Here is a 24,058-nt window from a genome sequence, read left to right on the forward strand (position 1 = left end):
TCAGTAAGCCGCGAAGTGGCCTCACGTTCTTTGGGGGAAAATAAATTTTTAAAAAAAGTTCCCACAACTAATCTTCCATGGACAAGAGAATTGCGGGGGCATCGACATAGGCTGGACTGGTCAAGACGAAATGATGCAAGATTTATGAGAGGCAAGGCGACCCAGATTGATGGATGACAAGACTCTGGCTCGCATGCAAAGTGCCACCAGCGGCATCAGACGTTGCACGGTGCGTATCGGAGAGCAGAGATGCGCGTCGGTATTCAGCCATCAATCAGATCACATCGCGCCTGACTCTGCATTACGGCTGGACTGGCAACAGCATACTCCCACAGTGCAGATGTGTTGCATCTGCTTGCTTGATGTCCCTCAACGACGCCGCTTATTTGATTGAAACAGTTGCACGGGGGGTGGGGGGGGGGGCTCTGAAAAGCAGAAATAATTCCCTTTGTAGTTTTATAGCCACGTGAGGCCTGCTGTCTGCCTGAATATTGATGACGACCATCTTACGCTAATCAGATGAGCTGCAAAGTACTGGATAGGGGAGCCAGTCAGGCTTTCCACTTGGAGGATGCATTTTGATGAAAGCAAACTAGATTAAAGTTCGATAACTTAACCCGGCTGCTGTGCTGGGGGGGCCCTACAGCAAGGCGGGATGAAGGATGGCAAGAGGAAGAGGTGAGGCCTATAACATTTGGCATCGCCTTGGGCTTCACTCTCAGGACGCTCTGATGTCTGACTTCCTGCTTCTTACTTAACCATTTGAAACACACACACACACACGATGAGGTAGAAGGGAACCAGCGGATGATCTGACCGTAAGGAGATCACCTTTTAGAAAGGATGTGACCTCTCCTTTGAGAATGAAGCCTGAGGCAGCTGCTCTCTGGGCACTGATTCGGCAGCTGGCTCTTTCTACTTTTGTCGACAAGGTTAACACCAAATGTAATACAGCTGAGGAACATGGCCGCCCACCCTATTCTTCATAGTGGAGAACACACCATTAGAATAGCAGAAGCTGTTCTAATGTGTGCTCTGGAGGACGGTGGAGCTTTCAGAGCATCAGACAACACAATTACATTTGATCAAAACAATTGAGAAGCATGATGAGAGAATAAAAAAAAAGTCTGCCCTGATATCCTGAATCAATACGGAATATTATTTCCTTGGTTAAGGGTTGTTTTTAAATCCTAGTCATGTCTCGCCTTACACGAATGGACAGCCCGGGGCGCCCATTGATGTGATCAATGGGTTTTCTAAACAGTCAACGAAAACACCAAACCCGATAAAACGCTTGACGTAAAGCAATTCCATTTTTAAAATGTGACGCAACCGACAGCACAACAGTAGGATAATATTGAGGACCTTAAGGACCGATCAAAAATTACTGTATGTCTATTCAGAAATGAAATATCAAGAAAGTCCTGGCTGACGATTCAAAAATTCTGTGTGTGTGTATTGTGCAGACTGCATAATCTATGAATGACTCCACACTTTCTGATTTATTTTTCGTATTAAGTGTCCACCTTTCCACCCGGGCGCGGTGTAATGAAACCGACGCCTTATTGAGGTTGCCAGCCCGCAGTCGTGCCCACTAAAAAGCGCAGTAGCGGGTTATTTATCATAACGCATTTCAATGCAATATAAACGGAATAGGCACCGAGGGACTCGGCAATATCAGAACGTCAAACAGGTCCCCCTTGATTCAGGCCGTACGGTGGGAGCACTTTACAGCCTTTTCCTCCGCCGCTTGACTCATCAAACACGAGTTGCTGCAGCGCCTTATTTGACTTACGTTGAAAAGAGTCGCAAGCTCCACCACCACCACGGGATCGCTCGGCGTCAATTCCGGTCGTATCGCCACCGTGAGGATCTTGGAGTTGATCACCGCAGGTTGGCTACAAAAGAGACTTAGTTGGACTGCAATTGCAGGAAAAAGAGGCGTGTCGACATGCAGAACATGACAGAGAATGAAAAGCTAATGCAAGGTGTTCGGAGATTCCTGGACAGAATGTGCAACGGACAAACGGTTTGTCACTGATCCCGGGCTGAGCTGACTAAAAAGAATCTCGACCGACACAAACTCCATATCTCACGATGACAACGGGCTGATATTTCGCTTTCTCCAGAAGAAGGGTCTGCGCATGTGAGAGTCGACATCGGGACACGCATCTATTCAAAACTTGACTGGACATTTATACACTGCGATAAAAAAAGCATCCAGGGGAAATGCGTTTTTTTTTTGTAGATCACAAACATTTGCAGACACAAGGAGGGAAGATAAGCGAGGGAGACGAGGTACGAGGAACGACGGATGAGAAATTGCTGCATGGAATTAGATAGGGAAGAAAGAGCACAGAAATAGACAAGGTATTGAGAAACGCAAGGCGAGTGCCGCACGATGAAAAGTTTTCAAAGTGAAAAGTTGCATCAAAGCAAATAGAAAGTTCAGGGCGGGAGTTAAAAAAAAAACATTCAGCGTGGCATGCTTGAAATCTTTGAATGACTTTTGAACAGTGAATCTAATGAGCGCCACTCACTTTGGTGCCGGTAAAATATTGCCCAATGTCCTGTACAAGATGGCTCCAATGACATAATACACGGTTGCCTCGGAATCTGGCTCCGCCTCTGCAACACACAAACAGTTTTTTTTTTAATAGATTGATTCATTTTACTTTGGCAATTGCATTTGAAATATCTTCTGCAAGTCTGCATGCAAGACGAAAAGAGTGGCGGCGAACGGTCCGGGGTGTACCCCCGTCTCTCATGCAAAGTCAACTGGGTTTGGCTCCAGTTCACCTCTGACCCTGAACAAGATAGATTGTAGCGATGAGTCCGGAATGCCGGAGGAAATGCAACAGCAAAAACACAAACAAGGCCATAAGCGCGTCTCGGTGCCATCTGGAACCTCAATGGCATTTACTGAAAGTCAAGGTTTTGTCTGGTAGTCGTCGTCATTGTGCCCTGCTGTTATTTCCACTTTGGAGCTTTTTCATCCATCAAAGGTTCTTGTGTTAGCTACAACAATCCCTTCAGTGTTATGTCACAAAACAAAAAAACAAAAAACGTTTGCCCTACCAAGGACAAGTTGTGTTCTTCTCTAAATGTCACTATGTCTCTGGTGTGAGGGAGAGTGGGGAGATGGGTCAAAGTTCAGACACTTGGATGCCTCCCACCTAAGAGGCGGGATGTGCCGAGCCCCCAAGCCATTAACCATCATCTTTCGATCTGTTGGCCTCAAACTCGTTACTCATTGCACTATGATTGTCGAAAACGTTGCCGGTTTCAACCTTCACAGTGAGATTTGCTTCCGTTTACCAGACAAGTAGTAGGCGGTGTGACAACAGTTCCCCGAAATGTGTTGAAAGGGCGGCGATAATAGCTGAATCCGATCCAAGTGGCGGGCCCGAGCTCTGTTTTGAAGCCTCGCCGTTACAAGACTTCTGCTGGCTATAAAATCCGCTGTTTCAGACTGCAACATTTTGCGGAACAAGGGTGTAAAAATGAAATATGACACGGTGTGAGACGCTGATCCAAGGACACGCATAAACTGTGAAAAAATGGACAGATGAAGCAAAGCTAGCTCTACAAGAATGCTTAGACTGCACTGATTGGGGCGTCTTTGAAATTTCAACGGGCACACTGGATGAATACACAGACACTGTAACATCATACATCAGTTTCTGTGAGGACATGTGTGTACCAACGAAGTCCTTCCGCTCGTTTAACAATAACAAGCCATGGTTTACTCCCAAACTCAGGCAACTCAGGAAAGAGAAAGAGGCCGCATTTAGAAGTGGAGATCGGGCACTGTACAAACATGCCCGAAACCAATTGACGAAGGAAATTAACATCGCAAAGAGAAGCTATGCAGAGAGGCTGAAAAACCAGTTCTCTGCTAACGACTCTGCATCTGTATGGAATGGCCTGAAAGCAATCACTAACTATAGAATGCCATCCCCCCAAACAGTGAACAATAAGGGTCTTGCTGATGAACTAAACATGTTTTTCTGCCGATTTGAAAAGGACACCCCCATTTCCCACACACACCCACCTCTACCAGAAACCACTCTACCTACCCCCCCACCCTCTTTTTCTCCACTACAGATCCACGAACAGGACGTGAGACGGCTCTTCAAGCAGCAAAAGATCAAGAAAGCTCCGGGGCCCGACAAAGTGTCCCCCTCCTGCCTGAAAGTCTGCGCTGACCAGCTGGCTCCGGTCTTCACACAGATCTTCAACAGATCCCTGGAGCTGTGTGAGGTCCCATCCTGCTTCAAACAGTCTACCATCATCCCAGTTCCCAAGAAATCGGCAACATCGGAACTGAACGACTATAGGCCTGTCGCCCTGACGTCTGTGGTCATGAAGTCCTTTGAACGCCTTGTGCTGAACCACCTAAAGAACGTCACTGGACCCCTGCTGGACCCTCTCCAGTTTGCCTACCGGGCAAACAGGTCTGTGGAAGACGCAGTCAACATAGGTCTGCACTACATCCTCAAGCACCTCGACAGCACAGGGACCTACGCAAGGATTCTGTTTGTGGATTTCAGCTCTGCGTTCAACACCATCATCCCGGAACTCCTCACCCCCAAACTACTCCACCTCGGTGTGTCTCCTGCGATCTGCCAGTGGATCCTCAGCTTCCTGACGGGACGGACACAACAGGTGAGACTGGGAGCAACAACATCATCAATACGCACCACCAGCACTGGAGCCCCACAGGGATGTGTCCTCTCGCCACTGCTCTTCTCTCTCTACACAAACGATTGCACCTCAACAGATCCAGCTGTCAAACTCATAAAGTTCGCAGACGACACCACGGTCATCGGTCTCATCAAAGACGACGACGAGTCTGCGTACCGCCAACAAGTGGAGCAGCTGGAGCTCTGGTGCGGCCGACACAACCTCGGGCTGAACACGCTCAAGACTGTAGAGATGATCGTGGACTTCAGGAAACATTCTTCTCCTCAGTTGCCCCTCACACTATCCAACTGCCCTGTGTCAACCGTCGAGACCTTCAAGTTCCTGGGAATCACAGTCTCCCAGGACATGAAGTGGGAAGTCAACACCATCTCCATCCTGAAAAGGGCCCGGCAGCGAATGTACTTCCTGAGGCTGCTGAGGAAGCATGGCTTGCCACAGGAGGTGCTACGACAGTTCTACACGGCAGTCATCGAATCAATCCTGTGTTCTTCCATCACGGTTTGGTTTGGGGCCGCCACAAAAAAGGACAAAATCCGACTTCAACGGACAGTTAGGACGGCAGAAAAAATCGTTGGCATCGCCCTACCCACACTTGAGGACTTGCACACTGCAAGAATCAAGACAAGGGCACGGAAAATCCTCCTGGATCCCCCGCACCCTGCCCACCACCTTTTTCAGCCACTCCCCTCAGGCAGACGCTACAGATCTATGCGTACCAAATCCAGTAGACACTTAAACAGCTTCTTCCCTCTAGCCATTAACTCCTTAAACAGTCACTGACATAGTCACTCTTCTTGCACCACAAAATGGTATTACAAAACTACTGGTATACTCTAAAATGGTTCAATGATTTTGTTGTTTACGATGATACTAGTGCAGCGTGTTATACCGGAGACAAATTCCTTGTGTGTTCTACATACTTGGCCAATAAAGATGATTCTGATTCTGATTCTGATTCTGATTCTGATAAAGTCCTGGTGGAGTGTTAGGGAAGCGGTTTATAACCTCACGCGAGTTTCTGCTGTGGTTGTTCTTTAAGGGGCCGTGCAAATAAACCTGAGTTGTTGTCGTATTCTAATCACAGCCTCAAACGTTGAACTCTTGATACGCTCATCGTTTTTGTGTCTCGCTACCTTCATTTGGGACAGTAAAGACCTCCTTGGGGATGTAGAGCTTGTCCTCTGCTGTTCTGGCCCAGTCCTTCATCCCCCTCCGGCCCTTCATGGGGAAGTTAATATCACTGGAAACCGCTGACACGGGTTCTCGCTGGATGGTTATCACTGTTCAAACAAAGGACAGTAATACTTAAAATTTAGCAGCGTGTGAAAAGCGCAGATGTTTCCCGCTTAATGACGTGGTGATCGTAAGGCCAAACATGACATGAAACTGAGGTTTAGAATTAAATAGGATACGGTCGAACCTCGTTTCAACGGGCCCCGTTTAGGTTTGCACCGCTATAACGTTCCCGTTCCAAAGCCCCGCTTTCACGTCATTTCATGTATGATACATCGTTAGTTGGCGGCCATTTTCTTGAGAATTGTTGCAACGAACTGCCGTTACAACGCACGGATTTGTTATGTCCCTCGAGGCAGGTTGTCACGAGGTTGGACTGTACCCACTTTCTCATGTGAATGGTTGCCACAATACGTACTCAGGTTGTTGGTAACCACTAAAAAACTCTGGAAAGGCTTTTGGGCTTCACCAATGAGATGAATAAAATCTTCTAAAATTCTCATCAGCAACGCGGCGCCAGGGGCGACCTGCAAATGAAGGCAATGAATTAAAAGCTGGTAAATATTGCTGCAAGATGGTAGGCTAGCAGGAATGGAATGGAGGGAGTCAAATTTCTCGTCATTGGCCGCGTACAGGGTAACAAAATTCATTTAATAGTTGCAAGCTGTCCGAGAGACGTAAAAACAAGGACCAAGAGAGGGAGACAGAACGGAGAAGCTCGACGGGTTGGAAAAGCAGGGAGAGTTTCGACCAAACTCCTTTGCAGGCCAAATGGACAAGAAGGGCAGGAAAGGAGCAGAGTAAAAAGGGTCCGCCATCTTTGAGAGCCCAGACAAGTAGTTCAAAAACTGCATTGAATTGTATCCTTCGGTGTTTGCAAGGTATTTAGATCTCTTAGAAATTCACCTCAAATAAGAACTCATTTGGGTCAAACTCAAATGCATGTTTATTCCAGTTGATATTGTTCTTTAGCGTGAACAATGTGTATTTTATTGGTGAGGCAAAGTCACGTGTACGCCCAAAACAAATCAACAGGCTTTACCTGGTGTACGTCTTCCCACTTGTCCAAATTTTCCATGTCCAACATATGGCTGATTATCTGGAAGAATTTCTAAAAGCAACACAAACAGGTTGTGAGCAGATATTGAAATTGCAGTCTGCAAGAAGTGTTCCATTATTTAGTAACTTTCTTGCATCCGCCTGCCACGCTGAAAGTCTTGCTGTGGTATTGCGGAATTATGTTATATTGTAAAAGGCAGCGCTTTCCAACGTTTTCTTACCTGCACGTCGTCAGGAGCTGGGATGTAGGTTGCTCTTTTGAAGGTGTCCGTCACATTTCGCAAGATCTCCGTGGAAAAGAGAAGGTCGCCACTGTGGTAGCTCCTCCTCTGCAAGAGCTCCAGGAGACTTCTTACGATCTGAGACATGCCCTCACCAGCCAGGGTCCTCTGACCCTTCGCGAGATGCTCTCGTAACTTCGGATGAGAGAGAGGCGGACAAGTGAGGGGAAGAAGTGTACGGTCCTGGCAATTTTTGAAACACTGCGGATGCAACAAACATTAACGAGTTGCTTGGAGACGGCCAAACGTCGGTACATGGCAATACAGTATCTCCTGCCTGTGCTTAAAATAGGCAAGTTGAAAAGAGGCCAGAAGCACTCCAAGGCAAAAAACGGGATCTCGTCACAACAGCGAGGAATAAGTAAAGTGTGACTGTGTGTGTGAAATGCAGAGTGTGCGGAAATAAGAGAGAGAAGAGAAGATAACATCAATCACCGAAAATTAATTATTGACTCATGCTATTAGTCGAAGGTTGGGACAGAAGGTAACGGTGCAATCAAATCCTCCACTTCACAATCTCCAAACCCCCACCAAAACCCGCTCCAGCAACCCCAAACGCGGCCCCCCCCCCCACCCCCCCCCCCCTATAATCGCCCGTGCCATAATGGAGGAGAGGGAAAAGGTGGAAGTTCGCAGAGCCGGGAAATTCCGTCTGATGAGCACATTCATTAGCTATGTTCATTAATTGATAAGTGTGGGTGCAAGGCGCTGGAAAAAGCTCATTATAGATACTGGAAAGCCCAGAATAAAGACGCCACTGCAAGTCGACTTTCAGTGCGACATGGTTCCTGGAGTTAAGATGTCTCTTCATTTGATAAATGACATGTTTCATGAGAGATTGCATTCATAAAATGACAACGGCACACCGACGACGACACGCCACAAGTGTGTGTGTGTGTATTGCCAACTTACAGATATATGCAAATATCTATATTCAACTGAGATGCATCTGGCGAAGCTCGGAGGACCCCAGAAAGCAACTCCATTATTGTCCAGCATACAACGACGACTAGCAGATCCTAAAAGGAAACGGCCACAAACATTGGCTGAATCTTTTCCGCGTCTTCTTCTTAGGACGGATGAATAATGGGACCAATGTTCAATCGTAGCCGCGGTTCCGCTTGGCATTCGTATACCGCCGACAGACTTTGGAGTCCGAATGATGGCCGGCTGACTAACCAGTAGCATTTGTTGGACACTTGTTGTAAACCGTTTCTCCGGCCGAGGCTCTTTTCCATGACATGGTGAGGAGGTTCTCGTCTTGGCATATCTCGTGGGGCGCTGCCAGAGAAAGTGGGATACAGAGGGAAAGTGATATCAAGTGAGATGGAGTCCATTCCAATGCTTTTACCCGACTTCCACACTACCTGGACCATATGTGATTCTGGTCCAAATCTGTAGTACAAACTTGCGATATCAGGGTACGTATTGTCAAGAAAAAAAAAACACAAGGAACTCTCCCTTAGAGGTAATTCGGAGTATAGCTACAAAAATATTTTTGGAGGAAGTCGCAGTACCCGAAGACAAGAGAGAACGCACACGGGATGGAGAGATTTGACATCACAACCGTGAGACATGTGTGAGAATGCAAAAAAAAAGGCGCTTCCAAAGCAAAATTAAATTGCAGCCGCTCCCAATTGCATTTAGACACAGTTCAGCGCTCCCCGTCAGTGCCGTTGCCCCCCCCCCCCCCCCCCCAGCACAGTATCTCGTTGCCTCTTCATCTGAGCGTCGCCTCGCTTTCTCTTCCCTTCCCCTCTTTCATAACCCTGATGAAAGAAATGCAAGCGAGTGCTGTGAAGATATTCCAAGGGGGGCAGATGAGTGCTGGCAAGATGGAGAGGGATGAAGGAAAAGCAGAGAGGAAGAGGTGGACGGGAAGATAATATCATGATGATCCTCCCTGTGTTGCTGACAGCAATCATACTCGTTACGGCCTAAAAGTGTTTTTTTTTTTTCTGAAAACAAAATGGGTGTGGTGAGCCTGCACTTGCTGCCTCTCGGAAATATCACCGCAAGCTCTCGGTGTGGCACTCTGGGGTGGTGGGGGGGGGGCGAGGTCACGCTTCACACACATAGCTTCTGTTTGTAGACTTATTTAGGCATGCGGTTTGCTGCGGGGCTGACAACGTCACAAATTGCACACAATGAGCACGTCACTCTAACGTGGCACGCACAAAATGGAGGGAAGGAAGGCAAGCATACTCGAGCGCACATAGTAGGAAAAGGCAAATAAGGCTTAAGGGATTGTGCAAAGTATGTCAGCCGACGGGATGAACATGGACATGATTGCATCTCTGAACTCCGCCTCACAATGGTTTGAATGCCATGACTCGGCACGGAAGAATGTGTTCATATTCCAAAAAGGGCAAACCAACCGGGGCACTTCTTTTCGTTACAAGACCGGACCTCCTCTGCCGAGCCCTCACACGGGTACCCTTGTTGCCCGTTGCCCTCGCACATCCTGGAGCGCCGCTGCCATCCCGAGTCGCATGTCTTGCTGCAAAGGCTCCAGTGGTTCCAGCTGCCCCAGTTACCCCCGCCTAGATAGAGAGCAATAGGGAAAAAAATAATAGGGACCACCGATCCGAGCGCGCTGCGCCGCGACTTTAGATCATACGAGTTGCATGCTTGCGTAAGGTGAGGGTGATTGCTAAGCCGCGATTTGCACGCCTTACCGGTGCATGAAGGGTTGGTGCACTCTCTGCTCTCTTGATGGGGGCCCTTACACTCAGCCCACCCGTGCACCGATGCGCTGCAGCGTCTCTGCCTCTGCTGGGTGCCCGTGTTACAGGAAACGCTGCATCTTGACCACGGGCCCCACTCCAACCACTTGCCCTCCACTGGCGCCATACAAGTCGGGTGATGAAATTATCCGGTTTTTATTTTCGATTGGAATGGGAAGGGGCAAAACAGGAGGAAAGAAAGACAAAGGAGCAACGATGAAACAACTCTAGTTCAAAAGGCATCAAAACAGGTTAATCAAAGAAGTAAATAGAGTGCAGCTATTATTTTGCTTCCCGTAAACAGAATTTTTACAACATTGCTTGTGTTAAATATTGAAGTGTGTTTTGAAACACCCAATTATTCCTTTTATGTCTCTTCTTCACAAGAGGGTCATACAGAGTGTTGCGTGTTGATGACAATTGTATGTCTTGACCGGTGTTTGTGCATGAATTGATAGATTTTAAAAATAGATGTACTTTGCTCCAATGCAGTACTGCCTGTCAAATATCCATGAATACCAAAGAGTTTCGACAAAGCCCCATGACGTGCATCATGCAATCAAAGCACTCACTATTGAGTTGTGCTAGAAAAGCATCGCTGGAGTAATCGAGTTGTCAAATAAAGTAACTCAAAAGCCTCCCCCTCCCCCACCCCATCCCTTCCCATTCAGCCCTGCAAAATTACAACGATCAAAGCGAGAGTGTTTGTTGTCACGGCCTTGAAAGCTAATAATCCAAAGGGTAATTTTGAGTGTCAGAAGATATCTGAAATACTACTATGATAGCAAATTCGAGACTCATCTCACCCCCCCTCCCCCTTTATTTACCAAAATTGTACTTGGAGGAACAGAGTTATTTTGGGACCACAGCGAGTTTTGAATCTGATGGAATAGCCATGACGCGGGGTACCTCAAGGGTCAATCCATGGACCCCCTTTTGTTAAACCTTATAGCCTAGACTAATCAACACTTTTTTGTGTGTGTGTATTTAAGCACGATGTTATTCTGATGAAAGGAGTCACCAGTGATTGAGTATGTGTCTATATATATATCGATCCGGCAAAAACATCTTTCAAATTAATCCACTCATCCTGCTAAAAGAGATTAAAGATGAAGAGACCAATTAGGATAAGTGCAAATTTACCTCGGTACTCTGCAGAAAATTTGTTTATTGTGACGTCCGTGTATTTGGAGAAAAAGTGATCATTCAAAGCGGCATTGTGTGCGCACTGAAATGCCGTATTCATTCTTTCAAAAGCCTTTTAACTTTGCAATGCACATTGAGGCTTTACACACTTATCTAAGATCACCCAAAATAAATATAATTTATGGCTTTATCGTCATGTATTTGTCAAGTAAAAGCTCGAGCAGGCAGAACATTGCAAAAACACTCCAATTAAATCTCGGTGGTAGGCTCCAATCATAACGATGCAAGATGCCAAAGCCATATACCGTACATCCTTCATTACAACTATGCGGAATGTTAGAATTTTTTTTTTCTCGTGTCATAAAACACTTTCCATTTTAATGTCAGTGCTTTCAAAATTAATGTCCTTTAAAAGGGCACCGATAATGCAAATGCATTAAGTGTTCCTAAAAATGTAAAATCAACTTATTTTTGGAATTCTACCCTTCGGAGCAGCGCTGGCACTTAAATGTCGGCAGACAACAAAAATCTGTTCTTTCACAGCTACGTTGAGGGTTCAGCTTCTCTTTTTTTTCGAAATTTCAAAAGAACGGGCCCATTTTGTAGCAAAGGTGGCTTAATAAAGAGGTTTCAGATGGCCGGTCTCAATCCAAATAGTAGTCCTGAGGCGCCCGTGACGTGAGAACTCGAAGGGGCCATGCAGACATCTTACCGACAAGGGGCAGGCCTAATAGGTCATCTTGGAGACAATAATAGAAGAGCTGCCCAGGACACAAGCTCCCGTCCGCAATCCAAACCGAGCCAACCATGAACACAATGTAACGAACTGGGGAGGGGTGGCGGGGGGAGGACAACATTCATAGCCGTCCCACATAGGATGCCCGAGTGATCATGCGCACACATGGGCTGGCGCCTCTCGGCTGATCACAGATGAATAAAAATGGAAATGGCTTGCAGGGTCTTTAATTCATTTTCTAACCCTCCGCAGACGTGAAGCATAGCATTGAAACGAGGCGGGCAGAGCAGCTTGGTCAGGTGGTGACGTGTTAATGGACATGGTACTAACCAGGACACACTGCTATGTTGCAGAGTTTGGTCTGCCTCTCGGGCCATCCGCAAGGCACGGCGGCCCCACCTTCGTTCACGCACTTCCGGGTTCGAGTCCTGGAGCCCCGCCCACAACTCACAGAGCACAGACTCCATGAGGACCACTCGTGCCACAGTCCATGCACTGCAAATGCCCACAAAAGCGCGCACAAAAAAGAAAAAAAAAACACACATAACATGGGAATGAGGAATGAGGCATTAACGGCGTTAGACGTCGATTGAGTGACAGATTGATGAACACGAGCACATTCCTTGAGCACTTCAGAACAGGCACAGAAAATGGAGGCCAGGGATGGGCACAGCCATGCAGTAATGCAGATTGAATCACAATTTCATTAAGACGATTACTTAGCAACAAAGACTCTAACGACAACAGCCCCCCCTCACCCCCCCCTCCCGCCAACCAATTAAGGAAGGAAATGTTTGCCCTGAAAAGTTCCCCTCCGACTTGTGCATCTCATCTAATTTTAGCAATAGATGCTAGCTGTTGAGGTAAATGTGAGTGGAATAAACGAGCGACGGAGTTGCGCAAAATCCTTGTCAATAATGAATGTGCCCTCAAGACTCCTCTTGTGTTGCTTTATCGCCGAGCTTAACTTGAAGCGGAGTCGACTTGATCCGATTCCACCATGCAGCGATGCCTGCGCAATGTTCATAGTTAAAGTGTACGCAGATGAATGCGTGCTGTCATTCAGTAAAACATTCTGGGATGAGGCCGCAGCAGCAAACCATGCATGTTCACAATGATCTAATCAAGAAAAAAAAAGACATCTAGGCCTGATTTGATGGAAACACGACAGCATTTGGACAAAGGGTGAGAGAAAGTTTGAGGATGAAGATAGTTGGCCTTGTTGAACAAAGCTAAATAAATCATAGCAATAAATATTTAAGTCTACTTTGTGAAAGAAGGCTCCGAGGAGCGGGGGTTGGAGGCACAGAAAGATTGTGCGATTAAAAACGGTGCAGACATGAGGTGCTAGTAAATAGCGGGACATTCGACCGAGATTTGAAGGGGACTCGTTATCCCTTTGAGGCATTTTGTGGCTCGTTTGCACTAGTACATTGTCAAAAATTGAAATAATGCAGTATGAGGATGTTTCGTTGTGGGCTTTTTTTTCAGTGCTTGTGCATCTTCTCAATATCTGCGGCGATTGAAACAAATCCTTGAACTCTCCATAGTATGCGTTCTGCTACCTTGTTCAATCAAACGGTATGACTGTGATCACCTTGGCCTCGTTGTTGACCGTGACTGTGTGCACGTCACGAAGGAGAAAGACGCACCGGTGAGGTCGCGGTGACAAAAAAGCCCGTTGCCACGTCAAATAATAATTTTGCGGATCAAACATAAAGGGATCGATGACATTTGCTCTCTGACACGCCCCCCGAACCCCCCTTCAAAAAATACTCCAGTGTGTGAATATAGTCCTTATCTTTTTATGGGCATTTATTGCTTGTAAAGGAATAAGTTCCGCTACTGCAAACGGGCCTGCGGTTCCGTTAGAAACGGTCCAAGCTCATACGCCTTCATGATAAATGCGGACTTCAAACCGCACGGCGTTCACTCACAGCGCTAATCAGACCCAGGTTACGTGTAATTAGAATGTGGGAACTCTACATCGCTTCGAAATGTGTTTGAATTATTAAAGGTGCTCATTTAATTACATATACATTATGAAGGGATGGGCTTGTAATTTGTCATCAGTAAACATGTGCTGCAACGGGGTCATAATAAGACACGGGCATCATATTAACCCTTAAGATACGCCATCATTACCGGCATTTTAATGCGGGGTCAAAATACATCATGCTGCATAATTCATGTTCTGGTGCTCACTATTTGCATGTCGCCATGAGCCCAAGCTTTGCATCCTTGTTCTCGGTCTCACTGCATTGTGTGAATGATGAGGGGCTGCGTCGTTTCGCTTTCTTTGCATTGACCCAGAGACCCGCACTGCGTCATACAACACAGTTTTTGTCCGTGTTTTATATGTCACAGAATCGATGGCAAATCAGGGGTCGCTAAATACAACAGAAGCGCAGCTACAACTTTAGGACAGGGGCGGTCCAAACGTTTTCGTTTGAGGGCCACATTCATTCATTCATTCATCTTCCGAACCGCTTGATCCTCACTAGGGTCGCGGGGGGTGCTGGAGCCTATCCCAGCTGTCTCCGGGCAGAAGGCGGGGGACACCCTGAATCGGTTGCCAGCCAATCACAGGGCACACAGAGACGAACAACCATCCACGCTCACACTCACACCTAGGGACAATTTAGAGTGTTCAATCAGCCTGCCACGCATGTTTTTGGAATGTGGGAGGAAACCGGAGCACCCGGAGAAAACCCACGCAGGCCCGGGGAGAACATGCAAACTCCACACAGGGAGGCCGGAGCTGGAATCGAACCCGGTACCTCTGCACTGTGAAGCCCACGTGCTAACCACTGGACTACCGGGAGGGCCACATATATGTACAAAAAATGGAACCATGAAAGCTTCTTTTTTTTTTGGTCATGTCGCAGGCCCTGAAAAATGGATGGCAGGCCACAAATGTCCCCCGGGCCATAGTTTGTACACCATGATTTATCACAATTGAATTTTATACTGCAAATGAAACTGAACATTTGCTCAACCACTTACTGCCCAGTTGGCTTTAACAAGGACAAGACCATTAGCTAAATTGATTGGGTAGAACTTTAAAGTGGGAGTTTTAACCATGAAGGGGGTTAGGGGGGGACCCAAGCAAAAATGGCCTTCGCGGCTTCATTGCCTTTCTGCGCATCGCAGTTCTCTGCACGTGCACAGAGATGCATATTCAACCACTCTTGCAACTTACCACTTTGAGTCCAAAAACACAAAACTCCAGAAAATCGCATTGCAACGGTGTCACCCCCGCTGTCAGACTTCACACGTGCGCAGACAAACGCAAGTGGAAACACATTACGGCTTGATTGAAGGGTTATTTTTAAAAAGTCAATTACATCAAGCTCATTAAACACATGAATGTCTCTTTGCTACCACCCCCACATTCCCCGTTTAAGCTGAATTTGCCGCGGTACAATTTAGGCCATCCCTGGGGTGTCCCTCCGCCCCGACGGAAGCATGTCGGAATGCAACAAATCGTGAAATCATGTATGGAGCAAAACGGCAGCCAGCGTCCCATCAAAGGAGCGGCTGAGAATATTAATCACGACGCTGAACGTACAAATCGCACTGGCGGATTTGAATTCCAAAATGAGATTACTCAGATTAGAATACGCGCTGACAGCGAGGGGGAAATGTTTCTCTATTTTTCGGGGCGGCGATTTAGCTCTGGAATCCTCACACGCTTCAAAATAAAGCATTGATCATGTCGATTACACGATTAAATAGTCACCAATTAGCCAACAGTTCACCTTCCTATATGCGATTATGTTCCAGAGGACAAACTAAGTCCATTTCATGAGACGCCAAAGACAGAAGAGCAAATGCTGATTTTGAGAACAATGTGTAGTACCTGAGCGTCAGCAAAAATTGTTCAAAAACATACCATGCGAGTCGAGTTACTCACTGTGGTGACCCCTCGTTGACCGGGATGAAGCCAAAGGTCAAACACCATAAAAGGCAAACGCACGATGCAATTTTTTTTTTTTTTTGGTCCAGCTCTGACTGCGGTTATGACAGTTTTGGATTTTTCATTGCTAGTTTTGAAACTGCGATTCTGGACAAGACCTTGTCACTCAGCAGAGCAGGGATGGCGTTGCTGTTGAGAGGGCTTACGTGACGAGATTTCCAATTCCGTTCCAATCAGGGCACTCGAAAACGAACATTTCGATCTGATATGAGGCAATCAAAGCAGATCTCTTGAAACGTAAAAAAAGTGCTATAAGCTCATAATAAGCTCACCTGAGCTTATTATCCCGGTTTCACCTGGACAGGAAGCCGTATTGTTGCACATGCGGGTTTCTCTCAGGGCGCCACTGCACAGCGTGCCGTACGGAGACGAAACGCACGAGCGCGTCCTCACTTGCCAGCCGTGTCCACAGGTCAGAGAGCACATGCTCCATTGAGACCATTCCTCCGCTGCAGGGTCACCTGGAGATGCGAAGACAGAGACTAGCGCTTCGCTCATGGGAGGGACTTTAGCTCCCGGAGCGAATTTAGCACCTTGTCGATTTCAGGTCGGCTACTAATTCCAAAGACTGGATAAAAAATAATGAGAATAGTAACACGGCGGGCCTATGGGAGGGTGCACGCTAAGTGTCGTATCAAATAGTTGATATACAATCCTTCACCAATGTTTTCATCCCCTCTTGGTTTTCCCTAGAAAGAGACGATGAAGTCACTGGGAATTGTTTTCCAAGCACCGTGTTCTTTGATCGAGGCGTCATCACGTGGCAGCGGAGGAAATCAAATTAATTTCATGTCCCTTAATCGCATTACATCTTCATTAACATGCCGTGAGTCAGGGTTTAAGCTCATCTCCGGTGCCTCGAGGAATGGAAGAACGGGAGCGGCAAGTGTACGAGAAGAGGACTAGACAGAGAGCGCCGGGGGTTTTCCCTGACGGAAGAGGCGCAGCAGGACCGCCGACTGCGGATGCGTGCGCGCGGGAGCGAGCGCAGGCTCATCGGCGCGGGTCGACCTGCTCGAAAGGAGGTCAAACTGCCGACAGGAATAATGAGAAATGTCACATCTGTTAAAAAAAAAAAAAAAGGCACGGCTCACTTCGCATCTACACTTGATTTTTTATTTTTTTTTTGGGGGGGGGTGGTTCTTATATTTAGTAGATGCAGTAGTAGACAGCAGATGTCATTGGTGATGGTCATTGTTTTCCAGGCAAATTAGGAAATTTGCTCTCTCGCTCTCTGTATATGTACTGTATATCTTTTTTTATTTTCCTCATCTTCTGGCCGTGAACGCACACATTACGCACCTGTTTGTGCCTGAAACACACCTGGCTGGTCAGCTGATCTTGGTCTTTGCGTTTTCACCTTCAAGTCATCGTCATATGGGTCTGTAAGAAAATAAGACCTGGTCAATGCCGTATTTCGCTTTCTTGACGAATATGGGGTCATCTGTGTCGTGTGACTCAATTAATTGCGTGTGTTGGTGTGTCGGTGTGCCAGAGTCTCAATATCTGGCCTTGGAAAACTGAAGTTTCAGGGGGAGGAGGGCGAGAGGTGTGATCAAGCTGAGATCAGCTTATCTCGAGCCAAGGTTTCTTTGTCAGATATTCGTTGAAACTGAATGAATGTCTTTGATTTCAGATGTAGTGGAAGTGGAAACAAAAGCTGCATGTCCAACTCTTATCGCCCGAGAGATTTTTCCATTCAAGTTGATTTATCAGCGATCACAAGACAAGTGGAGGGCAAACTTTGAAGCTACTCACATTGAGATAGATAGCCGCGACGACTTCCATCGCAATGATGGTGAAATGTTCCGATTGTTTAATCTCGACTAATCCATCAATAAACTACATTGTGCGGCAGGTTTGCAGCTTCTTTGTCAACGCTTCAGTTGCGCGATCCAGTTGAGGGGGAAAAAAAAAGTTCTAAGTGGAAACACCAGAATTGACGATGACAGCCATAAATAAGAAGTTGTTTTGATGAAGCGCATGACATGTTAAGACGCCACTTGTGTTGCGTGTCACCGTGATGTTCATTTGGGGAGCAAAGGATGAGAGAGAGCGGCAGCGATTGGGATTTGACTCGTGAGGGAACTGTCACTGTGAAGCCTGCAAAGTCAACGTCGTTGTGACAGTGATTGGCTGATGTGGCGCGGCAGACTGGCAAGGCCTCTGTAAACATTGTTTGGTTTTTTTTCTTTGATCGTGACAACTTCAGAAAAATGAAAGTTTTTGTGAGAGCGTTATTCTCAACTGTTGCTGTTGCGTTACTATTGGACAACTAAATAATAGGCAGATTTGTTTTTGCTCATATCGGTAATCAGAAATGGTCATTCCGTCTCCGGGAGGGAGGATGAGAAGGTTTGTAAAAAGGACGGATTAAACAAGGACAAAAGTTGGTGTTTGTCCGTCACTTCAATCGTGCCTAACCGGGTGAAGTATAATAACAAAGCCAAACACTTTCTATTCTTAAGAGACTATAAAAGGTAGCGCAACCTTCCTCATCTCAACAGTACTTTTACAGCAACACTGCCGCCTAGTGTCCAGTCAGAGAACATTACAAAGTAGCCACGGACACCCTTTTCACGAACGATCAATCCAGCCGGTTTTGAAAGCCGGCTGCGTTGTATGTCTCTTGGTGCCCGCCCACCAAGATGTTTTGGACCATTTTGATTTCCAAAAGGAACATTTTAAATTCGTAGTAGTTTATTGAAATGCTAATGTTGAGTTGCTTATCACAAAGATAAAGCAACAGCGATGTCATTTTTGGCTCCAGTGTCGTTTTACATGACGGATGTCCACTTTCCTTTTTTGGGACGGTCTTCCCAGCCATACATCCATTGTGGGTTTATCGCTCTGCGGTGCTGTCCATTGATTCCAGAGTCCATCTGGGAGGGTCCAAAGTGATCGGAGCGCACAATAATGGACATTTTATAAGCTACTGGACAGATAGATCCACTCGCCTCTTGCTTCCCACTCTCCCTCCCCCCTCGCCGGCTCCAAAGCAGATATGAGAAGAGAAGTGGAATGAGATTGGTGCAGGACAGCTTCTCCGCGGCTGTGCGGACCTCGAGGACATTTGTGTGCTTTCAAAATGGATTCCGAATCGAGTTTTTTCAACCCCGCGGGCCGCCCGTGTACTTTTCTCGCCTCCCTTTGACGCACACGCAATCACGTATGGACGCAATGATCCTCACGAGCCTCGCTACACTTCCCGCAGCCAAATTGATTTTGTTTCATTTGGCCTCGGTTTTTTCGTTGCCCCTGTTTGGCTTTCTCTTACGAGATCTTTTTCAAGGCTTCAACTCTTTTTCCGACTTGGCAAAGTAGATGTCAGTCTGCCCCGTAAACTCACTGTCGGTGCTTGAATCATTTAAAAAGGAGTTGAGGATATTGATTGGATTGGGTTGGACAAACTTTATTGTCAAATGTACTATGTATGTGGAAACGGCGAGCATCAGTGTAGGACGGTAGTGGCAGGTCATCAGCAAGCCTTTTCTTAGGGACTGTTGAAACCGAGGTTGGACAAACGTTGCAGAGAAGATTTCGACTTTTCTTCTGAAAGGGATGAAAAGAAGAGCGGCATTAAAATTTTAAGACTGGTAACTAGCGGGCTCAGCTATGCTCCCGAAAAGACATGATGGAGCCACACACAAAAGTACCAAAAAGACAGATGTCTGCTCAGGTTTGCCTGTGTGTGGCAAGACGGTGTTGCCATAGCAACATGATCATCTGGACGCTAGGAAGGAATTTAAGAGATGCCAGTCACAGCAAGCAAGTCTTGGGGAGGGATTGTAAACTGTTGGCCACTCTCAAGCTGCTCCATGTGTCCGGTACTAAGGTGAACACATCAGCAGGAGGAAGCTCTCCATTTATTTTGGAGTCTGTTTGGATTGGAATGCTTTGGCTTTTTCATTTGTGTTCTTGCAGCCGATGTTGTTGCAACGTGCCTTTGGAGCCCAGTCGACGGCACAAACATGTCTGGCACGCATCCCGCGAGACTGTGCGTGTCAGCGGGCACGCTCTTGCGATTTTGCTCACATGCACTCGTTCGTGCGTGACCACGTTTTTAATATTCGACAAACGCAAGTAGCCTCTCGGCATCAGCAGACTCAAATGCATCCGTGATACAATTCCTACACAAACAGACAAACTGATTGCTTGTATTCGTGGCGATTTAGCGTACAGGCCAAAACTACTCCTGAGACTTGTTTTTTTTGTTGCATAATTCATATCACAGAAGCGCAAGAGGAGGCTGCACATTGCCCATATTTTGGTTCGCCGCTTGGTAGGAAGGGGCGGAAAACGAGCTTATGTGACACTTGAACACTGATTGTTGTTATCAGACGTGGTAGGAGCGCAGCACCGAGTCGAAATAATGGTCGGCACGCGGATTTTGAGGTGGTGTGCTTTTTTTTTTTTTGAATTATCCACTTGGCTGAGTAGCTTAATTTTGCCATGCAGTGTTTTCCTAGGGGGCGGCCCGGTAGTCCAGTGGTTAGCACGTCGGCTTCACAGTGCAGAGGTACCGGGTTCGATTCCAGCTCTGGCCTCCCTGTGTGGAGTTTGCATGTTCTCCCCGGGCCTGCGTGGGTTTTCTCCGGGTGCTCCGGTTTCCTCCCACATTCCAAAAATATGCATGGCAGGTTGATTGAACACTCTAAATTGTCCCTAGGTGTGAGTGTGAGTGCGAATGGTTGTTCGTCTCTGTGTGCCCTGCGATTGGCTGGCGACTGATACAGGGTGTCCCCCGCCTACTGCCCGAAGACAGCTGGGATAGGCTCCAGCACCCCCCGCGACCGTAGTGAGGATCAAGCGGCTCGGAAGATGAATGAATGAATGAATGAATGTTTTCCCAGGCGTGGGATATTATAGCAACTCAAAATGTCGGATGGATTTCTCATGTATTCATTACAGATCGTCACTTTCCGAAAGAAAAAAGTTCACCCAACTCATACCACGGGAATCCAATCCGCCCCTCAAATTCCAAAGGGCCCTGAAGTAACGTCTTGACTTTTGCACAGAGTGCAGTTGTCCATACGCAGCAAATGAAGCCACTTAAATAGCCCAAGGTGAGAACAATCCAGCGCTTTGCAAGAGCCTGCATCACTTCAGCCGTACCATGCCGACAACCACTCTTTACTTCTTCTACCCCGCAACAAAATGGTTCCGGGTAATTTGCTCCGAGAAGAGAAAACATGTTGAACACGCGCCTCGGTAAATCGCAGAGAGCAGTCGGTCCGACGAAGCTAATCGCCAGCGGTCACGCGAAAAGAAGAGGAAGCGCCGCACAAAGCGTAGTACCTAATGCGTAGCGGCTTGAGAGACGCTGTGAGAATTTGAACAGCCAGTGAGGACGTGGATGTGTTTCCACAGTTTTTGAGAGCGGCCCCCGGGATTGGAAGTGACTATTCATCAAAACGACTTCTTGACCTTTTAACACATCTTCATGTTCAATGCTGACCGCGACGCCACACATGTGTTGCACTGCGACTCGCTAGCTACATTGTTTGCACTTTGAGGTCGTTTTGAATAAATACGCTCTTCTGTACTGCAGAGATAGAGAATGACGACTGTCGAGTATGCCATACGCTCGAAGGCACCTATATCGCGGACAGCAATGGCGGCAGATAAAGCAAATTGCCCCGTCGATCAGCGACTCGTCACTCCCGCGGAACATGCCGCACTTGCGCTCAAGCTATCGCTGCAAAAGGTTTTTTTTTTTCGAAAATCACAGAAGAGGAGAGCGCCCGACATACTCGGAGCAACACCGCCGCGGCAGAAACATGGTTGAACCTGCAAGGTGCTACGGAACCATCCTGAAAAGCGTTCACAGCTGTTGTTCGGTTGCTGCAGGCATCTTGTAGTGACTCGGCAATGTCGTTCGTCCCATCGTTGTCTTGAAGCGATTAAATTGACGCATGAATGAGAACCGAGGGGGGAAAAAAAATGACCTTGGAACATGCGTAGATGAAGAGCAAACTGAGAACGGTCCTCCCAATCGAAAGCCGTTCTTCTGTGACCCGCAACTTGACGTTGTCACCGCGAGTCAGTCCTTGCGCTCGCTCGCTGTGGTTCACATCAGCATTTCGCGTTTCCGTCATGGCGTTTTCTCTTTCAGGGCCGGCCTCAGTCGGTTCCCCGTGACCACGGCATAGAGCTCAGCTCTCCTTCTAAATCCTCTGTCGCTGCCAGCATCGGTCCTTGGCGCAACTTCATCCTCCTTTCACTTGAGAAATCACTTCTGCCCGTCAAAAAGATGCCAAACTGATCTTCCACTTGCTTCAATTATTCATCTGGCCCTCGGCGTACCGAGTATATTTAGGACATAACATGCAGGACATAGGCCCGGCATTGCTATTTTGGTCCATCGCCTTTACCGAGGAAGGAAAAACAGTAGCTCCTGTTATTTGTCGCCGTCCCTTTCGGTCGACCTGCGTTTGATGACAGACGCGACCTCGTCTCATCGGCCGACTGATCACGGAGCGCGATTCCGGCCGAATGCTTCAACCGGTGCTCAATAGCAAAAGAAATGAAGATCAACACAAGCAGCATCGCGGCAGGCGTACATTCGCCGCTTGCCGTTGTCTGCCGGAGCGTGACGTGGAAACGCGTACTAGATTGAAAAGCGAGATCAGCTTTGCCGCGAAGGAGCCGAGTGCACGGCTACAGCGACGCCTCCGAGATTCGAGATCATATTGCGCTCGTACCAAATGTGCTCGAAGGACCAAAAGGGCACTCGAGTGATCGCGATGGGTGCGGTCATCGCCGACAACGCTGCACTTGCAACGCAGCTTAAATGGGCTCCGAGCGCTTTGGACTCTCGCAGTTTCCACCCTTTGGGCCGTCTAGTGCTTCATCAGTAATGAAGCCTTATCACGCGGATTAAAGAGCGGACAGCTGCTTTCGTAAACGATGGCAAACTAGCGTTTTGCTCCACACGTGGTTTGCCAGATACAACAGCTGCGTCCATGCGAGTGCTTCTCCTTTCTATCTACGAGGGCGTCGCGAGTGCGCTCGCGAGAGTGCCGAGGGAGAGGGAAGCTAATGAGGACCACTGGGGCTCGTTTAAACTACCGAGGTGCACTCGTTGAGAAGCGTGACTGGGCTCCAACCCCTCCGCTCTTCCCGAGGCGAAGAAAATCACGATTGGATGCAGCGGCTCCCGAGTCTTCACATTTCTACCGAAAATCACCTCGGGGGGGCTCATGCAGATGGCTTCAAATCCGGCCTGACCTTTCAGCCTGAACAAAGGAGTCCGCCATGTGGATGAGACTGACCCCTGGTCCTCGAATCCCTTCCCACCCCTTCGTTGTACCTTGGCATGTACTGATAGTATTGTACTATTGGTCACTGCCTTTTTAAAACGCACGCTAGCGTACATGCACGCGCGTTAGCTTATTGAACGGCCGTCGTTAAGATGCCATTTGGTTGTCATGTGGTTGTTTAAAGCCAGAAAATATCTTTGCCTCCAGTGGCTGTCATCCCATGGGATGGACTGGCGGCTTTTCTACGCCGCGACAACGAGGCACTCGAAAGCGCCTGCGCCATCAGAAGGGAGCATGCGTCTTTTAGGTGCAGCGCGGCTCGCTCGCTTGTCCAAAATATCAGGAAATTGAGTCAAAGAGTTTAGTGCCGCACAACTGAGTACTCAGTAGGCATACCTCACGTTCAGTAATTATCGTCAAACACCCCGTTGTACACTTGGATAGCTCTGATTTCACATTTCATGTTTTTTTTTTTTTTGGAAGGAACAGAAAGTGGCTCCTAATGGGCAACCTGCTGCACCTTTCAACATTGTACAATTTGTGACAAGCGCTTCCAATTGCAGTGCGTTAGCAACGTCATTTCTCTTGCCATCAATCACGGGTGTCTGAATAACGCGGGTGTTCGGAAATACAATATCATTCAGGCACGCGCGCACCAGCGCCTCATCACTTTACATTGATTTCCTGCCGGCCAGCCAATTGCTTAGCCATCTTTGCGGCGACAGTTTGACCCACGAGGCCTGTTAGACGTCCCCTCGCAGGCGCAGGCGCAGGCAGAGGCGCGCACATTTACGTCTAGGGAGGTATCCCGAAGCCAGCAGGGAACTCCCGAAAGCGTTTATTGACTCCGAAGTGAGCGTGTGGATGAATCCATCAAAGGCTCAAATGCCTGTCACTGTGTGCTCGGGTGATATGAAAACATACATGCG

General features: G+C 47.6%; 1 protein-coding gene across 23 annotated transcripts in view; it reads right to left on the bottom strand.

Annotated features, from left to right (window-relative positions):
* The window catches only part of adgrb2 (adhesion G protein-coupled receptor B2), a 90,888-nt gene that overhangs the window by 40,947 nt on the left and 25,883 nt on the right, over positions 1 to 24,058 (bottom strand). For 21 of the 23 annotated variants that reach the window (XR_007963109.1, XR_007963110.1, XM_052070083.1 and 18 more), the window contains 13 exons: positions 17,170 to 17,250; positions 16,140 to 16,328; positions 12,219 to 12,383; positions 9,959 to 10,123; positions 9,659 to 9,823; positions 8,460 to 8,561; positions 8,193 to 8,299; positions 7,221 to 7,415; positions 6,983 to 7,051; positions 6,359 to 6,467; positions 5,841 to 5,987; positions 2,541 to 2,628; positions 1,796 to 1,898 (listed from right to left, as the gene is read on the bottom strand). Coding sequence is in view for 21 of the 23 variants with exons in the window: in XM_052070083.1 (XP_051926043.1) it covers positions 1,796 to 1,898; positions 2,541 to 2,628; positions 5,841 to 5,987; positions 6,359 to 6,467; positions 6,983 to 7,051; positions 7,221 to 7,415; positions 8,193 to 8,299; positions 8,460 to 8,561; positions 9,659 to 9,823; positions 9,959 to 10,123; positions 12,219 to 12,383; positions 16,140 to 16,328; positions 17,170 to 17,250 (1,685 nt within the window). In the remaining 2 variants the exon portion in view is untranslated. The remainder of the gene's footprint in view (positions 1 to 1,795; positions 1,899 to 2,540; positions 2,629 to 5,840; positions 5,988 to 6,358; positions 6,468 to 6,982; positions 7,052 to 7,220; positions 7,416 to 8,192; positions 8,300 to 8,459; positions 8,562 to 9,658; positions 9,824 to 9,958; positions 10,124 to 12,218; positions 12,384 to 16,139; positions 16,329 to 17,169; positions 17,251 to 24,058) is intronic. The other 2 variants (XM_052070076.1, XM_052070087.1) reach the window with 2 other exon arrangements.

Source organism: Hippocampus zosterae, chromosome 7 (genome assembly GCF_025434085.1).
Source record: "Hippocampus zosterae strain Florida chromosome 7, ASM2543408v3, whole genome shotgun sequence".
NCBI classification, from domain to species: Eukaryota; Metazoa; Chordata; class Actinopteri; order Syngnathiformes; family Syngnathidae; genus Hippocampus; species Hippocampus zosterae.